This window comes from Schistocerca gregaria, chromosome 1 (assembly GCF_023897955.1).
Source record: "Schistocerca gregaria isolate iqSchGreg1 chromosome 1, iqSchGreg1.2, whole genome shotgun sequence".
Lineage (NCBI taxonomy): Eukaryota > Metazoa > Arthropoda > Insecta > Orthoptera > Acrididae > Schistocerca > Schistocerca gregaria.
The window spans coordinates 797,354,734-797,376,882 of record NC_064920.1 but is presented as its reverse complement, the minus strand read 5'-3'; the positions used below and the strand labels follow the sequence as shown (position 1 = coordinate 797,376,882).

The following is a 22,149-nucleotide window of genomic DNA, read 5'->3' as shown; positions in this document are numbered from 1 at the left end:
TTGTTTGTTTGTAGATGCACATCGCATCCATCGATTTCGGTCCAATTCGGACAACTCCTTCCATATGCGTTTTCTCTTGTAGATTTTTCACTTTTAAAAGGGTGAAGAATTTGGGGCGGGAGGTTTACTGTTTTACACAGAAACGCCTTGGTATAGACGAAAAGAAAAAGCAAACACCAGTCAGTGAACAACTATGCCTTTGATCCTGATACGCCAAAATCATTTCGTTCGAGAACGTCTTTGTGCGCCGTCACAGAAGCCACAGGTGCCCCCTGTAGTGTACTGTGCTGTGTTTGTGTCCGGCAGAGGCGGTGTGCGGCCCTCCGCCGGCGCCGCTGGGCGGCGAGGTGCGGTGTCCGGGGCTGCCCAGCGGTCCGGGCGCGCGCTACGCCGCGGGCGCCGAGTGCCACGTGCGCTGCGGGCCAGGCTACCGACACCTGGGCACCAGCGTGCTGCGCTGCGCCCCCGCCGGCGTCTGGGAAGGCGCGCAGCCCACCTGCGTGCGCGAGCTCCGGGGTACGTACACAGCTCACAGCGACGAGGCCGGAGGAGGAGGACTAACCACCGCCTCGCTAGTGTTGTTTCGTCTGTAACAAACCAACGAAACAAGCACTGTGCTGCATGCGGAGCACGCATTCCTAAAAAGGGAAAAAAATCTGGTCTCTCACCTCTTATTGGAACTACACTCATGCTCATAAATTGAGGATAATTTCAGAATGTGGTGCCACACAACGTGGCACAACACAAAACTGGCACAAATAGGATAGGCACAGATCTGTAAGTCCACAAGATTGGTGATAAGTTGAGAAACACATGTACTACAAAACGCCACTGTTTCCTCTACATGTACCCCGACATCAGTATGGGATATGATCACCATGCACATGTACAGAGGCAGCAGAACGGGTTGCCATATTCTGGATTAGGTGGTCAAGCAGCTGCTGGGATATAGCCTCCCATTGTTGCACAACTGCCTGTCGGAGCTCCTGAAGTGTCGTAGGGGTTTGAAGACGTGCAGCGATACGTCGACTGAGAGCATCCCAGACGTGCTCGATGGGATTTAGGTCTGGAGAACAGGCAGGCCTTTCCATTCCCCGAGTATCTTATGTTTCATGGTACTTCTCCACGATGGCAGCTCGGTGGAGCCGTGCATTATCATCCATCAGGAGGAAGGTGGGTCCACTGCACCCCTGAAAAGTCAGACATGCTGGTGCAAAGTGACATCCCGATACGCCTGACCTGTTGCATTTCCTCTCTCAAAGACATGTACGGGTGTATGTGCACCAGTCATAATACCATCCCACACCATCAAACCACGACCTCAGTACAGGTCTCTTTCAAGGACATTAAGGGGTTAGTATCTGGTTCCTGGTTCACGCCAAATGAAAACCCGGCGAGAATCACCGTTCAGACTATACCTGGACTCGTCCGTGAACATAACGTGGGACCACTGTTCCAATGACGAAGTAATGTGTTCTTGATACCAGGCTTTACGGACTCTCCTGGGACCAGAGGTCAGTGGAATGCACCTTACAGGTCTCCGGGCGAATAAACCATGTCTATTCAGTCGTCTGTAGATGGTCTGGAGACAACTGTTCCAGTGGCTGCGGTAAGGTCCCGAGGAAGGCTACCTGCAGTACTCCGTGGCCGTCTGTCTCCACTGATGGTGAGATATCGGTCTTCTTGTTTTGTTGTACACTGTGGACGTCACGTAATGTAGCGCCTGAACACTTTCCTGTCTGCTGGAATCGTTCCCATAATCTTGAGATCACACTTTGTGGCACACGGAGGGCCCGTGTTATGACCTGCTGTGTTTCACCATCCTCCAGTTGCCCCAGTATTCTACCCCTCATAACGTCACCAATGTATGTTCTTTGAGCCATTTTCAACACACCATTAGCAAGTCTGAAAAAGTCTGCACACTTACTCACTGGACCATACCCTGACATGCACCAACACACCTCTGCATACGTGGACTGCTGCGAGCACCACCGTGCGACGACCGCACGTCACATGCACCACATGGTCATACCCCGAGGTGATTTAAACCCGCAAACCGCCCACCAGAGCGTTGTTTCACCATATAACAACATTATCCTTAATTTATGAGCATGAGTGTAAATTAGTAAGCTATCTAGGCGGAGACACGCTCCAGTGCAAAACACAGCGCTGTGAACCTTAAAGATCAGAACGCTAAAGTACCACAAAAAATAAACTATTCGGTGAAAGTAACTGAAACTGCGGGAACATGTTACTAGAGGTGTCTCAGTCGCTCGTAGGAAGCTGGACGCAACATGGCGTGAAATTTGCGTGACTACAGTGCCAAATGGGGCTCGCCCTCCAACACGAGGCAGCTGAAGGAACGGAAAAAGACATTGTCAGTCAGAGAGCATTTACGGTGCGCTGAGGTGTTGGTGTTGACTACAACAGGTCCCGGAGACAACAAACGGTGACTTCACACTGGGAAAAGTCAGTGGAAAAATGCTGACAGCGTTGTTCCATGTGCTTCGGAGCGTTCTGAAACATAGGAAATGCTGCTCAGAGAAGAGGCGGTGGTCGTCTACCATCAATTGCAATACTACGATAGAGACTGAAGAGGCTCTCCTGGATCCACGGGCCGCGGCAGGGTTTTCCTGAAGATGCCACGGCTTCAGCGACGCTGCTCTTAATGTAACACTTTGTCCATGTAGTGTAACTAACAAAAATAATTTAAGAAAAGTATGTATTTGGATTTATCCTATATTATCGTCAACATTTCAACGACACATATGAAATTTTTACATATTCATATATATATTTCGACTAAGATGTTTTCTAATAGAAATTCACTACCTCCTGTTTACACATTTATACTGCATCATCATCCCTGAGAGTTAGTATAAAAGTAACGGAAACACACTGTGCAGTACACTTCTTATTCTGCAGAAACTTTACAACTTCTCTTACACTTGCTGGTCTAAAAAAGAAGCTCTCTGAAAAAAATTGTCTCTTCACACTCTTACGAAATATACCAGAACAAACAAGTCATAACCAGGAGAAGGAAATTCCAAAGAGTTTTAATTAAAACAGAAATGGTTTACCTACACACGCTACGAATTGCATGAGGACGTGTTCTTTGTAATTGAGGTGTACGGTCCATTACATGTTAACGGGGGTTATTGTGATATGTTCTGCCACGATACAGTTACGAAGAAAATGCAGAACAGGAAATCGTGCCGATGAGCACTGGCGTTTTGATTATTGCTCCACTCATATACTGTTTCACAGTACGATTCAGTGACTTTGTCGCTGACACACTGTTTGCGTTAAATACTACGAATTTGGAGACTAAGACTATAAACTGGCCGACACTTTAAAAGTAATGTGCACATACTATTGAAAAAAAAAACAGTACACAGAGTTCAATTGATATCTCGTTATCGGAAATGGAAATAACATGGTTTATATGATAAACAAAAAAATTACTAAAATCTGGTGAAAAAACATCGTTAACCATATAAAGTTTCCTTTATATCATATGAAAACAAATTCGACGTAATTACGCTGCTGGTAGGAAGAAAGAGAACCTATGTCTTGGAGAGTTACCTACAAATATAACAAAATTTTACGACTGTTATACTGCCAGAGGGGTGGCACAGAGAACATCTACAATAGAAAACGCAAGAGAAATGATAGAAAATTGATTATGTCTGGCAGTTGTGCTGAAAATGCTGAAGAGAGACACAAGAAGGTGGGACATAAAGAAACTACAATAGTAGATGCTGTAACAGTCAAGACACTGACGCTAACAGACGACTTCAGGTAATTGGGAGTAAGTGAGTTAGGTTAAGGAAGACGTCAATAAGCGGGGTGTAGCGGAAGGAAGACGATTCTGTCCCCGTTTGACAAATATATTTCCCTCGGTGAATATTTCAAAAGAGATAAACAAAATGTCTGGCTTCAGCTAGACGTCGTATAATAATGGGTGTTTAACGGATCACACACATAACTGCGAGGATAAATACATCTTGATGCATTGTACAGCACATTAGGAACTGCGTGTGTATACTAAAGTAGGTAGACAGTATGATGAAGGGAGGCACGTGCCGGCTGGGTGGGGGGAGGGGGAGGGTAGCGGCGAGGGGGGAGGCGAAGTGGAGGAATGAGGAGGATCACAGATGGAGAAAATAACAGATAACCACGACATGATGCATTCCAGTAACCTACATGTCTACATGAAACACTTGAGAGAATCCGCATTTGGAAAAAGTACCGCAAGACGAAGCAACTTGGCGTCCATTAACATTTTCGGCTCATGAACTGCAGAATACTTGATCAGCGTTGTAAGGTAATAATGTTATCAAACTACATCATAAAAAGTGTATGGGAAAGAGGTATTTTCGTTCGAAGACGCAATGGTAAAATGAAAGATTGTCTTTGTGTTGATATTTCATTTCATTGTGTTGGAGTCGACGCCCTATACGTAATTGTTGTAGATAATGCATGGAAAATAATTTGAATGGCTATCATTATTAATCGAGACTCGTACAGCTTTTGTTATTTTTCTTGTGTGTACACTAATTGCAAGTAAAATACGAAGATCTTTGTTCCACAGCTTCTGACGCGCCAGCACCTTTCATTCAGTGCCAAAATGACGTCAGAATTGACTTACCTCCAAATGAGAGCTCTGTCCGGGTTCGTATTCAGCAGCCGAAATCTAACATGGACTGGTGGAGGTGAGTCTGCTACGTTCTTTGTCTATATTTTCTGCTCTTGTGCAGAAGTAATCACTACAGTACACTACCGTACAGCTCTTTAAGTAACAAGTACTTCTTTTTTTAATGGTTATGTGATACATATTATTGTCAGTTTTTAATTTATTTAAAACTAAACATTCTAATGTAGTTCATATATCAGTTCGATGATGTTATTCCTTTCTGTAGTACGATTTGATCATTGTCTTATCCTGAGAGTAAGATTTGTAATACTTTACGTTACGTTCAACATTATTTCGTAAATTCGTGCAAGAGAACTGATTCGTAATATCCAGTCTGTGCAATAACTTTTTGACCATCAGTGTTTCCTACTATTGGATTTGAATATGAAATTAATATTTGTTTCCTATTACATGTTTTCAAGCTTTTCAAAAAAAATGGTTCAAATGGCTCAGAGTACTATGGGACTTAACATCTATGGTCATCAGTCCCTTAGAACTTAGAACTACTTAAACCTAACTAACCAAAGGACATCACACAACACCCAGCCATCAGGAGGCAGAGAAAATCCCTGACCCCGCCGGGAATTTCAAGCTTTTATCATTAGCTCTCTTGTGAGTAACACAACAACTACGGGAGGACAAGAGCACGAAATATTTCAAGCCAGAGGTCGGTACACACTCGTGGTCTCTCTTCTTGTAATTACAAATTCTATACAATACTGTCTGAAGTTACGTATATTGAACTTGTAGTATGAAAGGGTTTCACAATTCACCCAGTTTCGTGTATTTAAATGACATACCTATTATAATTTCATCTAACACCCACATTCTGCAGGAATATTTCAGTTCTAGAGCAGTAGACACTATTCAGCAGTCTGCAGTTCCTAGACTAGTGTCAAGCGTTGCCGCCTCTGAATCACGGGCTCCCCGGTTCAATTACCGGTCGTGTGTGGTATTTTCTCCGCTTGGGGACTTGGTGTTTGTTTTGCCCTCATCATTTCATCATCATTCAGGAAAGTAGAGAGACTGGACCGAGAAACGGTTGGGAATATGTTCGGGCGCTGATAATCGCGCAGCTGAGCGCTCACAAGCCGAATATCACCATCATCAATATGCAGCAGTATTGGCATTTATATTAGTTTGTGTACTGCGAGTAGTTTATGACACCATTCATTTTGGAAGTGAGTAGCACTTAATTTATGTTGTACTTAGTGATGGTATTATAAATACTGTTGTTATAAATACAAAACGAAAAAGGGGTAATCCAAGAGTAGATCTAATAATGAATAATGAAATAGGAATGCGCAAAAAGCTACTATGAACAGCACGGTGAACGTACTATCGTAACCATGACGGCCACGAAGCCAACACTAACTCGGTAGTATAATTTGTATGCCATACTGCTTCGCAGTTGATCAGGAGACTGAAAGAATGTATGACGAAATAAAAGAAATCATTCAGGTAGGTAACCAAGATGAAAATATAGTTGTGGTTGGGGACTAGAATTCGATGTCAAGAAGAAGAAGGAAAAGTAGCAGGAGTATATGGACTAGGGTAAAGAAATGCGAATCTATCTAGTAGAAATATGCACCGAGCGTAGTTTAATCATAGCAGACAATTGGCTTAAGAATCATGTAAGACAGCTGTATACTTGTGAGAGTCCTGGAAGGTTTCTGACAGAGATTTCAAGACCACGTTTTAAAATGGAAGACGTTGCCAAGGGGCAGATGTGGACAGTTACAATAATTTATTGCTTATGACCTGTAAGGTAAAACTTGACAATATGCAGCAGAGTGATAAATTAAAGACACGGGAACTTGATAAGGATGAAAGAAACTGATGTTACTGAGACTTTCTTAGGGAGAGCAAGGCAACATTTGAAAGTGGGGAGGGGAATAGAGTAGATGAGTAAGAGACGGATAAGTAGTTTTGAGAGATGAAATAGTGAAGGAAGCACAGAATCAGACAGTTAAAACGACAAGGCCTAATACATTTCCTTTGACAACACAGGAAAAAGTATACAAATGCAGAAAATGAAACACGCGAAAGGGAATACAGATGTCTAAAAATGAGACTTGTTGAAAGTGAAAAACATCTAGATGACAAATTCCAAGGCTGTAGAAGCATGTGAAACTAGGGGAAAGATCGATATCGCTTATAGGAAGGTTAAAGAGACCTTTGGAAGGAACTGAAGCACCTGTATGAACACGGAGAGCTCAGATGACAGAACTAGGCAAAGAAGGGAAGTCTGGAAGGTGGAAGGAATATGCAGAAGTGTTCTTCAAGGGAATCAAACTAAAGGCAAAGGCAGTGTTATATGAAGGGAAGAGGACAGTAGACATATAATTTTGATCGACATAGACTTCCGTTGTTAACATCACACGCTGTCCTCTTTTTTTGTTTTAATGACTACCACCCGTTTGTATTTCAGTGATGTGAAAATCGAGGCCGTACTGTTTTGCGGTTATCTTACTTCGCTATCCGTACGACAAAATTGATTAATTTAATGTCAGTTTCGATTTATGTTTCAATTTTTGTCTCTTTTCCTATCAGGGGAAACTACAGTAACTTGGTACAAACTTTACTCCGTACATTGACTTTGAGATGTCTACCCCACGTAACATTTTATGCACGTATAAAAGGTGAAATATAACTACAAGCTATTCTCCTTCCTAATCGTCAGGAAAACAAGAAAACATTTATTGCATGTAAGAACTTACTCTCATAACATTCAGCGTGATATGATCTTATCGTATCTGACAATAAATCAAATTACAGTGAAATAATTTTTGAAGTACAATAATTAAGGCGTTCAGTCAGCTAAACATATTTTCATATCCTTTGGTCCCCTCCTCTTCTCACTTAATGTAATATAACTATGTTTTCGATAGGAAACGAAGAATAAAACGAAAACTTGTCTTGAATATTTGTTCCTTACACTATGCATGTACTGTAATCCAGTTCTCTCAAAGCACAGGACATTAAAGGCTCTTATGTGGTTCCCTGCAGGTACATTGATTCTGTGCCTCCTTGGGGCAAGCAGCTGGAGACGCAGCTGGGTCCTGGCACCTCAGAGGTAACGTTCATCGCCAGAAATCCAATGGACAACACGACAGCGAGCTGCACCGTCAAGATACACGTCCAAGGTGAGTACCTGTGCAACATCGATCCGTTTATCACTGCCGGAGTCTTCTGAACAAAGTCGACAAGCCTTACATTCGACAGACATTTTGACGAGACACCGATTCCACCAAAGCGGCTTATAGTATCTGAGAGACATGATTAGGGATTGAATTTAGAAATGCATCCGAAATGAGAAACAAAAAGGATGCTTCCACGAGTACACTGTGGGTTTCCAGTTGATAAGTTTTAATCTTGTACGTTAATGACAGGTAAGCATTCCGTCTTCAGATACGAAGTATTTGTCACCTATATATGAAGGACTTATTTCAGTAGTGGTACAAGTCCATTACCTTCACTTTTCTCCCTATAATGTTTCTGAAATTAATGATCCAAACAAACAGAAAGAACGGTTCATTTTTAGAACAAGCCATATGCTTGAATATTTCTGGTATCTCAACTGCAGATTTTTCAGCGCTCATTTTACTTTAGAACTCTGTATCTCACAAAGAACAAAAATGGACCTGTACCACTATTGAAATTAGCCATTTATATACCTGTATGTTCCCGCCTTAAGATATCGGCAACAGTACTCTTGCCAGTTGCGATAGTCTTTTACATAAATAAGGCAGCTTCGAATTTTATTCACATCTTTCATTATTTCACGTGTAAAATTTGGCAACAGTACTCTTTCCAGTCATGTGGCGTTTTCATTTCAGCAGACCAATTCAGAGCGTTTAGTTTCTGTTCGTCATGTCTTCTTGATTTTCTTCGTGTATCTCCCACTCAAAGGAGATTCATTACGTAAGTTTCTTACTCCATAAATTATGACTTGCTTTGTTCCTGTAGAGCAGATAGTGGAATCCAGATCTGACCACTGAAGTAATTACAGGTAAATCCCACAGATATTGAATCATCGGGTTACCTCTTAGAATCAATAAAACAGGGTACCTTAATTTCCTGCACTAAATTGATAGTGCCGGCTATAGTTGAATCCTCGGTTCACGTCAGGTAGCATTTATTAAGAGGATTTTCCAGATTCGGTCTTTGCCTGTAATTATGTGATTCTAATTTGTTGTCTCGTGAGGCATGTACGTATGCATATTTCTAGCCTAGATGTTCCTATTGTGACAGTTGTAGAAGGACTTCTTACCCGAAATATTTTGTTGCAACTGTGGCAAGTACACAAGTTTTTCTAAAAGCGCACGATCAGAAACCGAAGTTGACTATAATTTACGAAAAATCTAGTTTTCAGTTGAGTACTTATTGGTGTTGCATAGACTGATTCGGTATCTCGTGCGATTTAAACGTTTTTGTGATGACCATTTACAAGCTCCTCAACCGAGGAAGAAGAAGAACTTATATCAAGTAAGCTAAACTCTGTGCTTCTTTACGATGAAGAAGTTTTTTTCATTTGCATTTCTTTACGTTTCGTAATTGGTGTGAAAAAGGTGGTTATTAAAGTAAGTAAATCAATATGAAAAAATAACAAGGCTAGCAAATAAATTTCTCAAACGAGTTAGATTAGTAAAGAATCAAAATTTTAATCCAGGATGCTTTATAATGGCTCTTTCAATCACTTTGTTGCATGTCCTCCATCTCTTTCGAACAACTACATACTCTGTTTTTCCCAAATAAACATTCGAAACAGATACAATCATGGCACTAACAATATCTAATGAATCCAAGATTCACATAATTACATCGTCCCCTGCGAAGGTTCGGCGGAAAACAGACTTGGCTTACATTTTAAAATATTTGTTTTTCGGGAATTAATTTTGAAGCATACCACGTATACGACACCATTGCCTGAAAAATCGGTGCTGAAAGTTGATCATGAATTATGTTGTAAATCGTTAGAGTATCCGTGAGTTGTGCAATTTCTGCTGGTCGAAAGAGACTGTAATTCTGAAGCCTCAAATTAAAGTTGGTGATAAAAATAAATGTTACATTGCTAGCACATAGGTGTGCAGTTTGACGGTGTTACTTCTACCGTGCATTTCGGTTGTCCCTTGTCAGGTGTATAAACATGTAGTCACACATGACAGTATTACTTCCTCTACCCCAGGAATGTAATGTCGGATAAAATGTGTTATCAGCAGCGTACTGATTTAAAATATTCTTAACATAAGTTTCGTAAATTTGGACGATTTACCAGATTTGGAGCAAGTGACGTAAACTTTTTTTAACGATTCGTTAAAAGAATGACTTCTTCTAGATCAAATTACTTACTTGATCCTTATATGTACTGGAGCGCTTTTGGCGACATTTTTAAAGACACTGTTTTGGGATACTTCGCTGTGTACAATACGGTACTTTTATGTACAGTAGACTACAAATTAAATAGGACACTCTCATATTTTATAAGGAATTGATTTTGGAAAGGGAATACCAATAGGTTAAGGGTAGGAATCGGTAAACCATAGAACAGGCTGGCTTGGATACAGGGATGCTTGAACAGTAAGCCACTGAGCCCTTTCTTGAACATTTATTTTGACCAGCTCACTATATTAAAATTGTCCATTGCAAACATTGGTTCCTTTGCAAACATTGGTACTGGAACAATCATCCAACTGGACGACCCTCCAACAGGGTAAAGGCTTACGATCTCAGCTGTACAAATTACAATTCGGGAGCACATTTCCAGTAAAATGGCGTCTGCGCTGTCATACCTGGCCGAAGCACAGCTTTCGACAGCTATTGTGTCTTCCGCCTGTGTGTCACGTCATTAAAATAAACTAAGTTAATCACACAAGGCTTAACATTACCGCCCACTCGCCAAAAAAAAAATGGGCGGAACTGTCAGTTTAATGAAAAATAAATAAGCAAATCACGACCACATTGGTTAACAGTTCAACCAGAAAAATAGAATACAATTTAATATTGACGGAGAGCACGCTGAACCTAAACCTTCGCCAAGAACCACGTGCAAGACGAAGCCCAAAACTCTTCGCATTACCTATGTTCCAAGGCCTCCTTAAAACCTCTCACCAGTACACTCACACTCCCAAACTCTCCACCGTCCTCCCACCCTCACTGCAGTGATCTCTAAGTTGACCTTGAGATCACGGATGAGGAAGTAGCACCCGTAATGAACCACCACCTGGCTTTAGAAGTCCGGAAAGATATTTGGATCAATAATGACCTTGACCTCACTCGTCTCGTCCGTGTCTTCTCTGTATCTGCCACCAACAGAGACCTTCTCCTCAAGAGCGAGCTCCGATATACGACCACCGTCACAAAGTAGAAGGTCGGAAATCCTATCGCCAGTCATATTGCTGCCAAATCTGTCCTTGTTACAATGATCGGCTCACAGTAGATTGTAAAAACTCACCTACCTGTCCACACTACAGAGCCTCCCATTTTCTTGAACAACGCCCTTGCCTAGCACCTCTTCCTACTTGCAACACTTGCAATGTCTCGTGTCACACCTATTCTGTGAAGTGCGAACTTAAGCCACAACCTACCAAACCTGGGCTCACGGTCCCAATCTGCCAAATTTATGCCCCCACTCACCCCAACAATTCACTCCATCCAGATCTGACACCTGAAGATTGTATTAAATTTATAACAGTCCTCCAAAGCGCCTGTCTATTCCAATGTCCAGACATACACCAACAAATTTCCCTTGCTGCACAATCCATCTTTCATCGCAACACTGAACCACAACCAGGTCCATCTTCACCTGTCTGGACGCCGTTGTCTAAACCTCGTCGATCTGATCCACACAAACCAGTCTTATCCCTCATAATGGCAAGACAGCACTACAGAATCGTGTACCACAACATCTGCTCCCTCCCCGCCAGTAAACTTTTTTTTAATTCACACCCTGTCCAAACACAACGTCCATACCTCTATCCTCCAATAGTATCACACCATCCCAACCTCTCGGTGTATACTCCAACACACACGTGACCCCCTTCCCACATCCAGAGGTGGAGTTGCAATCGGCCACATCAAGAACATCTCTATGTAATACTCCCTTCACAATATTCCTACTAAACACCTCACATCTTTTCCACCTATAATATTGCTGCTGATGTCAATGTCCATTTTAAGTCCTCCACAGAACTCCAGTGATGGCGTATACTTTCAGGTCCCCAGCAAGTGAAGTTGTACCCATCCCACACCACATACATCCTGATAGTAACACCACAATCGATGTCATCATAGCATATCCCAGTCTCCATGGATGTCTCACTGCAGAAGTCCTCAATCTGACTGGAAGTAACACCCTTCCTGTATTCCTCGCATTCTTCTACACACAACACCACCTCCATGCACCCCATTCCAGTCTCCATCCCTGAGTTACCCAACTAGAATGCCTATTGTGGATGCATAAAAACCCAGATGGAATCCAACACTGGACATTTCATCAGCTTGTGATATACCATGTGCCACATCCTTCCTTCAGCTCACCTTGTCAGATCTATGTCCACCCACATTCGTACCAGGACAATATCTCCTCAATTCCCCCCTCAGCTCCAACCCCCCCTCCACCCACCACCACCACAGTCCAAGCCCTAGTACTCCTCCACGAGTCCCATCGCAAGTATTGCTCTTTCTTGCAGACTTGTGACCGAGGTACACTCACAGGCCACCAGCGAATGCTATCATATCAGGAATTTAATATATGAAAAGAAATGCTGGAACTGGCACCAAACATGCGCCAGACTCAACACCACACTCCTCTTTAACTCTTCCAAGTATTGGAAAGCATCCATCAACTCACTGGTAACAACCTATTACCTCACTATCCACTGCTCCACAATAACCATCCCTTACCTGACAACCTAAGCAAAGCTAACCATTGTGCATCGTATCTCTCTGACATCTTTTCCATCCCTGATGATGCAAATTTGATTAGTCACTTTTCCCTACCATCCACTATCATGCAAATACAACTGCCCCTGGCTTCCAGCTTCCAGTACTTGAACAATGTAACTATAAACAATTTAAATACACCAATCACAGCTCATGACATAAAACGAGTCCTCTACGAAATATGTAAAAGCTCGCCAAGCCACGAATGCAATACTTATCAATATCTTAAAGAAAGCCCCCTCTACTTTTGAGCCACCCTTAAAAGCCTTTACACCACTGCCCTTTGCACTGGTTACTATCCTCAACAATGGAAAAAGCCAAAATCCCACTTTCCCTCAAACCACAGAAACCTGTTATGGACACTTATATGGATATGGTGCCTGTTCTTTTGGACATATCCGGAAGAGTAGACACCATTGACGACCTGCAGCTGTCTAGAACGAAATTAGAATGATATTAATACCTTCAGCTGCTGACGGGCATTGATATATATAAACGGGGACAGGTGAAAATGTGTGCCCCGACCGGGATTCGAACCCGAGATCTCCTGCTTACATGGCAGACGCTCTATCCTTCTGAGCCACCGAGGGCGCAGAGGGTTGTGCGACTGCAGGGACTATCTCGCTCACGCCTCCGGGAGACCCACATTCTCACCTTCCATGTCCACGCACTACATTCGTTGTGTCCCACCCCAACACACTCATTACTCGTGGAAGACGTTCTTACCAAGCCCCGTAAGAGTTCGAGGAATATGTGTGCATCCGCACAGCAGGAGTTCATGGCCGGTATTGCCAGAACTATATATTTATACGGATATGGTGTCTGTTCTTTTGGACAGCAGGTAATACTGGTAATAAACAAGGGTTGGTATCTGAATTTATTAGAACAATTTTGTGTACGGAATCACATCACATGTAAAAATATATGATAATGAAAACGCACAATGATGACATATCTTATTCATAGGAACCACACAAAAAGCAAGGAAGGGAGATCAGAGTTTCACTTCGCTTTGATGATGAGGTCAACAGAGGCGGAGCAGAAGATCGAAATCGATGCAGGATGAGGAACCAAGTCGGCCGTGACATTACTGAGGATTCATCCCAGCAACCGCCATAAGAGATTTAGGAAAATCACAAGCAAAACTGGAATCTGGATTATGAGGTTTTTAACGGACATCCTCGGAAAGTCCATTGTCTTACCTCTGCGCTATCTCACTGAGTGAGACTAACAAACCCCATCAGCCCATTTCAGTTGCTATATAAGCGTATTTAGACGTGGTCGCACTGCTGAAGATTTACAATAAAGTGGTTTTGTCCGCAGACAAGATAGGTAGCATACAAATATACCCCGCATCACGACAGAATACAGGTTCATTAAGATCGGTGTGATTTTTGAGACAAGCATCCACTACTAAAGGAAACGTAGTGCTAGGAATGAAATTATGAAGTGACCCCACTTGCAAGACTTTCTCAGAAATCACAGTGCATTCCCTCACTGCTAGTATCTGAAAGACTACGACTTCAGAAAATTTGCTGTTGCAGACCTGGAGAGCCCAGTAGTGAGGACCTGCCCCCAGTCTTTCGATGTATTCCTGCGGCCTGGAGAGCTACACAGGGCTGTTTCATGGGCCGAACCGGAGTTTGAAGACAACGTCGGAATTGAAAACATATACAGATCTAAGGTAAATTTCGTGGGCTGCCTGACCTACTGTTACCCATACTTATGAAAGAAGCACGGAAATGACTGACTCATTTTAACTGATGAATTTGCAGAGTTCAGGAGAGAAGTTCTCAAAGGGTTTGCATCAAATTAATTACGTGGCAACGGATGCTGCTGGAAACAAAGCCAAGTGCCACTTCTCCATACATGTGAAAGGTACGTACGCTCAATGTCCAGAGCACTTTTACAAATAATTCTTGTTTTATATTTACTGATCGAGAGAGATTTTAGAGGAAATAATGTCATTAAAGATTATGGTTCGCGTAAAACAAACTTACTCATTACTCAGAATGATTGTCCGTTTCCACAGCAAACACAGGCCGCAACATTAACAATATGGTGTAGCATCTCTGTAATATGTGACAGGATATGTACGTGTAGAATTATAGTGTTCCTACAAATGGATAATCATTCTATAATTCTTCTTTTATCCATTTTCCTTTTGATTCATTGTATAAAACTATGTTCTCAATTGGTTCTCCCTCATTTCCAGGTGACGAGATCAATAAACCAACTCACGTAAGTTCATAAAGGTTTTTGCTGTTATATATATATATTGCATGGATATTTTTCTAAGAGTCACTGAAATAATTGTCTATTTTCTTCAGAGATTACGTCCACCGTACAAAAAGACGGTGATATGTCCGCGGAAGACGACAACTAAGAAAATATATACAATTCATTATCCCGTAAGTACCCTGTTAATGTACGAGTTCTTTTCCGTGTTTTATTGTTGCTATGTATGTTACTATCCTAGTATTCGTAAGTAGAAACACTTAATGAATTAATAAAGGAAGTAAAGAAACATACAAAAACACTGAATTGAGGCAGGCTTGTGTTATTATGATTTTGACCCCTTTCGTTACGGAGACGCAGAATTTGTGTAAAGAGAATTATCCTGGCATTTCGCCCACTGCTACGGGCCTGTACTCGGCAGCATCTCGTTAGACCGGCGTGATGAATTCGTTAAGCCCAAGGGCACAAGTATGTCTAAATCTCAGTTAACGTCGTCCGTAGAGCCTCTTGATGTACGGTCTGGCCGTGAATTGCGACGTATGGCTCGTACGTGTCTAGTATGTTATACTCCTCGAGAACCTCAAGCGTTGCTGTATGCACTTTACTGAAACAAATAAAAAAGTAAGTTAAAAAAAGTACATAACTTGCAAAGATTGTGGATCAATCGTGCTGTATTTCAGCCGTGTTTCAGTATGTTTTCTGTGACAAAAAACATCTTCCGATGTCCACTGATACACCTGTAGGAGTCAGATAAGTGTTATGTACTAGGTCTGTTTCTGCGACCATTGCGTGTTCAGTTAACCAGGAAAGCCTGCAATGGAGACGGAATTTGAACAGAAGTAATGCGTATAGGCTGAACTGGTCGCTTAACAAATCGTGATGCTTCAAAAATAGAATGACCTAATTTCTTCTAATATGACGTATTTCGGACTTAACCATCCTCAGATATCTGTAAAAATGGTACATATACTTCAAAATTTGATCAAAGCGAAACGTGTAGAACTTCGAAATTTGGCCAAATGATACAAATATGCGAAAATTTTAAGACTTAAGTAATAATTCTATGCATAATATGGAAAACACTAACACAATATAGCTCAGTTATTAATTTCTATACAAGGTAACGAAGATTGTACAGCCTCGACAATGCTGTTATGTGAAGGAGCTCATTGTTGTTCCGTTAAACAATGTTTCTCCAGGCAGGGTCAAGCATTCCAAAGAAATGAACTTCCTGCATTATTTTGTGCCAGTCTCAGTTGACTTGTAACACTTTAAGTGACAAAATGAAGTCGAACATAAAGTATGTGTCGGTAGGGTAACACATAACATTAAGGTAACCGAGGCGAGTGAGAAAAACGGACTCTATGTGCGCGAAATAATGTTACGGTACCAAATGCGGTAAAACACAAATTAATAAAACTTCAACAGGGATAAGATTAGTGAATGAATCGTAACGGGCAAATGAAAAGAAAGACCAAGAGAACGGGAAATGAATAAGTCAACGAGATAGTGTGGGAAGGGTTCGTATGTTAGTGGATCAAAAAGTTACCTTTGTCTGGACCCATGTTGCATATGAAAGTTCCCAGATACGCTTAAGAACTTCGGAATACGGAGTTTAAGGCATCCATTGGATGGCGGGACAGTTTCATCACTAGGCACGAAGTCTCATGGAATGAAGTGTGTGGCGAAGCAAAGGATGTGCAGGAAATCGTAGCAACAGAATGGAAGGCAATACTGCATGACCTAATTGCGAATCACGATCGGAAATACGTGTTTATTGTCGGTGAAACGCGACTGTTCCGTGGCACGTTGTCTTCAAAATGTCTAGAAATTTAAGGTGAAAGTGCATCGGCGGAAAAGTGTGCAAGGAAAGACTCACTGTTCTGCTATATTGAAACATGCTAGGTGAAACAGAGAAGCCATTGGCGATTGCAAGGGCGAGAAAAACCCGTTGTTTCACTAAGATTCCAATTACATGGTGAGGCAATAAAAGGGCCTGGATGATGAGTGATCTTTTGGAAGAGTGGCTAGTCTCTTTCAATGTCAAAATAAGAGAAGGTAACTTTTCCTAAATAATGCAACCTGCCACCGGAAAGACAAGTTATCAAATGCGAAATTAGCTTGGTTCCCGCCAGGTTCAAACAGCTTCACAAAACCCATGGATAAGCGGTTTTTCTCATTCTAGTCGCATTATAGCCGATTACTGATGCAGGCTCGAGTTCTTTGCGTTGAAGGAGCCAGAAGTGCATCTCCTCCTGCATAGTTGATGGCCTGTCGTGGTTGCGGTAAATTGGATTGGCTTACCAGTAAGGGAAATAAGTCCCGAAACTGTCACCAATAGCTTCATCAAATCGAGTTTTGAAGGTGATGAACAAGACTGTTCCGTGCTCGATGAAACTCAAGAAAAAGGCAGCAGCAGTTGCTGATATAACTAAAATGTAAAAACATTTCCTATAGTCATTGTGACTTCATTATAAGTGATGACTTTTTACCAGTTCATCCACATTTACTTTGGCAACAGGTCTAACATAAATGTGAAACAGAGGGGACGGTGAGGAGGAAACACAAGAAGAAAATGATGTCCCTAGAAAAAATTAATAAGCTATCGAAGAAGCTCCTGCATGCATAAACAATTTTATTCTATTTGCAAAACACACAAATTCTCCCAAATTTAGACAGGTTTCCCTCTCTGATATGTGGCGAAACAAGTAAAATGTAACGCAAAAGAATACAGGAATAATATACCGGGTGATCAAAAAGTCCGTATAAATTTGAAAACTTAATATAGCACGGAATAATGAAGATAGAGAGGTAAAAATTGAGACACATGCTTGGAATGACATGGGGCTTTACTAGAACAAAAAAAAGTATTCCTATCCGCGTGAAAGATCTCTAGCGCTTGTCGTTTGGTGATGATTGTGTGCCCAGCAGCCACTTTCGTCATGCTTGGCCTCCGAGGTCCCCAGACCTCAGTCCGTGCGATTATTGGTTTTGGGGTTACCTGAAGTCACAAGTGTATCGTGATCGTCCGACATCTCTAAAGATGCTGAAAGACAACATCCGACTCCAATGCTTCACCATAACTCCGGACATGCTTTACAGTGCTGTGCATAACATTATTCCTCGACTACAGCTATTGTTGAGGAATGATGGTGGACATATTGAGCATTTCCTGTAAAGAACACCATCTTTGCTTTGTCTTACTTTGTTGTGCTAATTATTGCTATTCTGATAAGATGAAGCGCCATCTGTCGGACATTTTATGAACATTTGTATTTTTTTGTTTCTAATAAAACTCCATGTTATTCCAAGCATGTGTGTACATTTGTACCTCTCTATCTACATTATTCCGTTATTTATTCAGTTTTCAAATTTATACTTACCTTTTGATCACCCGGTTTGTACAACAATATACGAATTTAAAGTTACAGTGAAAATAGAGACGCCGTATTATGTAACAATTGTAGTAATAGCCTGGTGTTCTACTGTACTACACAGTAAGTGAACGTTAACTATGCAGCAGTAAAAGTGCGTAATTACTTCCATAATTACAAAATTATATTTTTGTGTATGATATTTCACAAATTTTATGTAGCCTAGTGTGTTTTGTATAATCCGGAAATTTGTCCAATTTGGAAAATTATTTTAGTCCAACGCCATTCCGTTTTGAGAAAGTTTTACTGTATACGTAAATTAAAAAACAGAATCAGAGTGAAATACAGTAGCAACTCACAGTTGTACAACTGACATCACATTTGCCTTAACTCTGCCACCTGACGGCAGCCACGCTGCTTTATTCTTGACTGCACTTGGTTTAAACTGAAAATATTTAGCAATCTTCCTTACTTTTATAACTTTATAATGTAAATTTGGCTATTTTATTGTTACGGATTAAGTTTTTGGACTGTTGTTGTTGTTGTCTTCAGTCCTGAGACTGGTTTGATGCAGCTCTCCATGCTACTCTATCCTGTGCAAGCTGCTTCATCTCCCAGTACCTACTGCAACCTACATCCTTCTGAATCTGCTTAGTGTACTCATCTCTCGGTCTCCCTCTACGACTTTTACCCTCCACGCTGCCCTCCAATGCTAAATTTGTGATCCCTTGATGCCTCAAAACATGTCCTACCAACCGATCCCTTCTTCTAGTCAAGTTGTGCCACAAACTTCTCTTCTCCCCAATCCTATTCAATACCTCCTCATTAGCTACGTGCTCTATCCACCTTATCTTCAGTATTCTTCTGTAGCACCACATTTCGAAAGCTTCTATTTTCTTCTTGTCCAAACTAGTTATTGTCCATGTTTCACTTCCATACATGGCTACACTCCAAACAAATACTTTCAGAAACGACTTCCTGATACATAAATCTATATTCGATGTTAACAAATTTCTCTTCTTGAGAAACGCTTTCCTTGCCATTGCCAGTCTACCTTTGATATCCTCTCTACTTTGACCATCATCAGTTATTTTACTTCCTAAATAGCAAAACTCCTTTACTACTTTAAGTGTCTCATTTCCTAATCTAATTCCCTCAGCATCACCCGATTTAATTTGACTACATTCCATTATCCTCGTTTTGCTTTTGTTAATGTTCATCTTATATCCTCCTTTCAAGACACTGTCCATTCCGTTCAAATGCTCTTCCAAGTCCTTTGCCGTCTCTGACAGAATTACAATGTCATCGGCGAACCTCAAAGTTTTTACTTCGTCTCCATGAATTTTAATACCTACTCCAAATTTTTCTTTTGTTTCCTTTACTGCTTGCTCAATTTACAGATTGAATAACATCGGGGAGAGGCTACAACCCTGTCTCACTCCTTTCCCAACCACTGCTTCCCTTTCATGCCCCTCGACTCTTATGACTGCCATCTGGTTTCTGTACAAATTATAAATAGCCTTTCGCTCCCTGTATTTTACCCCTGCCACCTTTAGAATTTGAAAAAGAGTATTCCAGTCAACATTGTCAAAAGCTTTCTCTAAGTCTACAAATGCTAGAAACGTAGGTTTGCCTTTTCTTAATCTTTCTTCTAAGATAAGTCGTAAGGTCAGTATTGCCTCACGTGTTCCAACATTTTGACGGAATCCAAACTGATCCTCCCCGAGGTCTGCATCTACCAGTTTTTCCATTCGTCTGTAAAGAATTCGCGTTAGTATTTTGCAGCCGTGGCTTATTAAACTGATAGTTCGGTAATTTTCACATCTGTCAGCACCTGCTTTCTTTGGGATTGGAATTATTATATTCTTCTTGAAGTCTGAGGGTATTTCGCATGTCTCATACATCTTGCTCACCAGCTGGTAGAGTTTTGTCAGGACCGGTTGTCCCAAAGCCGTCAGTAGTTCTAGTGGAATGTTGTCTACTCCGGGGGCCTTGTTTCGACTCAGGTCTTTCAGTGCTCTGTCAAACTCTTCACGCAGTATCGTATCTCCCATTTCGTCTTCATCTACATCCTCTTCCATTTCCATAATATTGTCCTCAAGTACATCGCCCTTGTATAAACCTTCTATATACTCCTTCCACCTTTCTGCCTTCCCTTCTTTGCTTAGAACTGGGCTGCCATCTGAGCTCTTGATATTCATACACGTGGTTCTCTTCTCTCCAAAGGTCTCTTTAATTTTCCTGTAGGCAGTATCTATCTTACCCCTAGTGAGATAAGCTTCTACATCCTTACATTTGTCCTCTAGCCATCCCTGTTTAGCCATTTTGCACTTCCTGTCGATCTCATTTTTGAGACGTTTGTATTCCTTTTTGCCTGCTTCATTTACTGCATTTTTATATTTTCTCCTTTCATCAATTAAATTCAATATTTCTTCTGTTACCCAAGGATTTCTAGCAGCCCTCGTCTTTGTACCTACTTTATCCTCTGCTGCCTTCACTACTACATCCCTCAGAGCTACCCATTCTTCTTCTACTGTATTTTTTTCCCCTATTCCTGTCAATTGTTCCCTTATGCTCTCCCTGAAACTCTGTACGACCTCTGGTTCTTTCAGTTTATCCAGGTCCCATCTCCTTAATTTCCCACATTTTTGCAGTTTCTTCAGTTTTAATCTACAGGTCATAACCAATAGATTGTGGTCAGAGTCCACATCTGCCCCTGGAAATGTCTTACAACTAAAACCTGGTTCCTAAATCTCTGTCTTACCATTATATAATCTATCTGATACCTTTTAGTATCTCCAGGGTTCTTCCACGTATACAACCTTCTTTCATGATTCTTAAACCAAGTGTTAGCTATGATTAAGTTGTGCTCTGTGCAAAATTCTACTAGGCGGCTTCCTCTTTCATTTCTTAGCCCCAATCCATATTCACCTACTATGTTTCCTTCTCTCCCTTTTCCTACACTCGAATTCCAGTCACCCTTTACTATTAAATTTTCGTCTCCCTTCACTATCTGAATAATTTCTTTTATTTCATCGTACATTTCTTCAATTTCTTCATCATCTGCAGAGCTAGTTGGCATATAAACTTGTACTACTGTAGTAGGTGTGGGCTTCGTATCTATCTTGGCCACAATAATGCGTTCACTATGCTGTTTGTAGTAGCTTACCCGCATTCCTATTTTCCTATTCATGATTAAACCTACTCCTGCATTACCCCTATTTGATTTTGTGTTTATAACCCTGTAGTCACCTGACCAGAAGTCTTGTTCCTCCTGCCACCGAACTTCACTAATTCCCACTATATCTAACTTTAACCTATCCATTTCCCTTTTTAAATTTTCTAACCTACCTGCCCGATTAAGGGATCTGACATTCCACGCTCCGATCCGTAGAACGCCAGTTTTCTTTCTCCTGATAACGACATCCTCCTGAGTAGTCCCCGCCCGGAGATCCGAATGGGGGACTATTTTACCTCCGGAATATTTTACCCAAGAGGATGCCATCATCGATGCCATCATCATTTAATCATACAGTAAAGCTGCATGTCCTCGGGAAAAATTACGGCTGTAGTTTCCCCTTGCTTTCAGCCGTTCGCAGTACCAGCACAGCAAGGCTGTTTTGGTTAATGTTGCAAGGCCAGATCAGTCAATCATCCAGACTGTTGCCCCTGCAACTACTGAAAAGGCTGCTGCCCCTCTTCAGGAACCACACGTTTGTCTGGCCTCTCAACAGATACCCCTCCGTTGTGGTTGCACCTACGGTACGGCCATCTGTATCGCTGAGGCACGCAAGCCTCCCCACCAACGGCAAGGTCCATGGTTCATGGGGGGGGTTTTTGGACTATGTTGTCAATTACGACGAAGTATGGTGCTATCTTGCGTGAATGTCCACGTCT

General features: G+C 41.6%; 1 protein-coding gene across 1 annotated transcript in view; it reads left to right on the top strand.

Annotated features, from left to right (window-relative positions):
* Positions 1-22,149, top strand: part of LOC126269980 (fibrillin-3-like) — a 737,299-nt gene that overhangs the window by 679,453 nt on the left and 35,697 nt on the right. Inside the window, exons 18-24 of the mRNA XM_049974034.1 lie at positions 307-516; positions 4,595-4,715; positions 7,706-7,842; positions 14,185-14,324; positions 14,416-14,518; positions 14,856-14,881; positions 14,971-15,051. Coding sequence (XP_049829991.1) covers positions 307-516; positions 4,595-4,715; positions 7,706-7,842; positions 14,185-14,324; positions 14,416-14,518; positions 14,856-14,881; positions 14,971-15,051 — 818 coding nt within the window. The remainder of the gene's footprint in view (positions 1-306; positions 517-4,594; positions 4,716-7,705; positions 7,843-14,184; positions 14,325-14,415; positions 14,519-14,855; positions 14,882-14,970; positions 15,052-22,149) is intronic.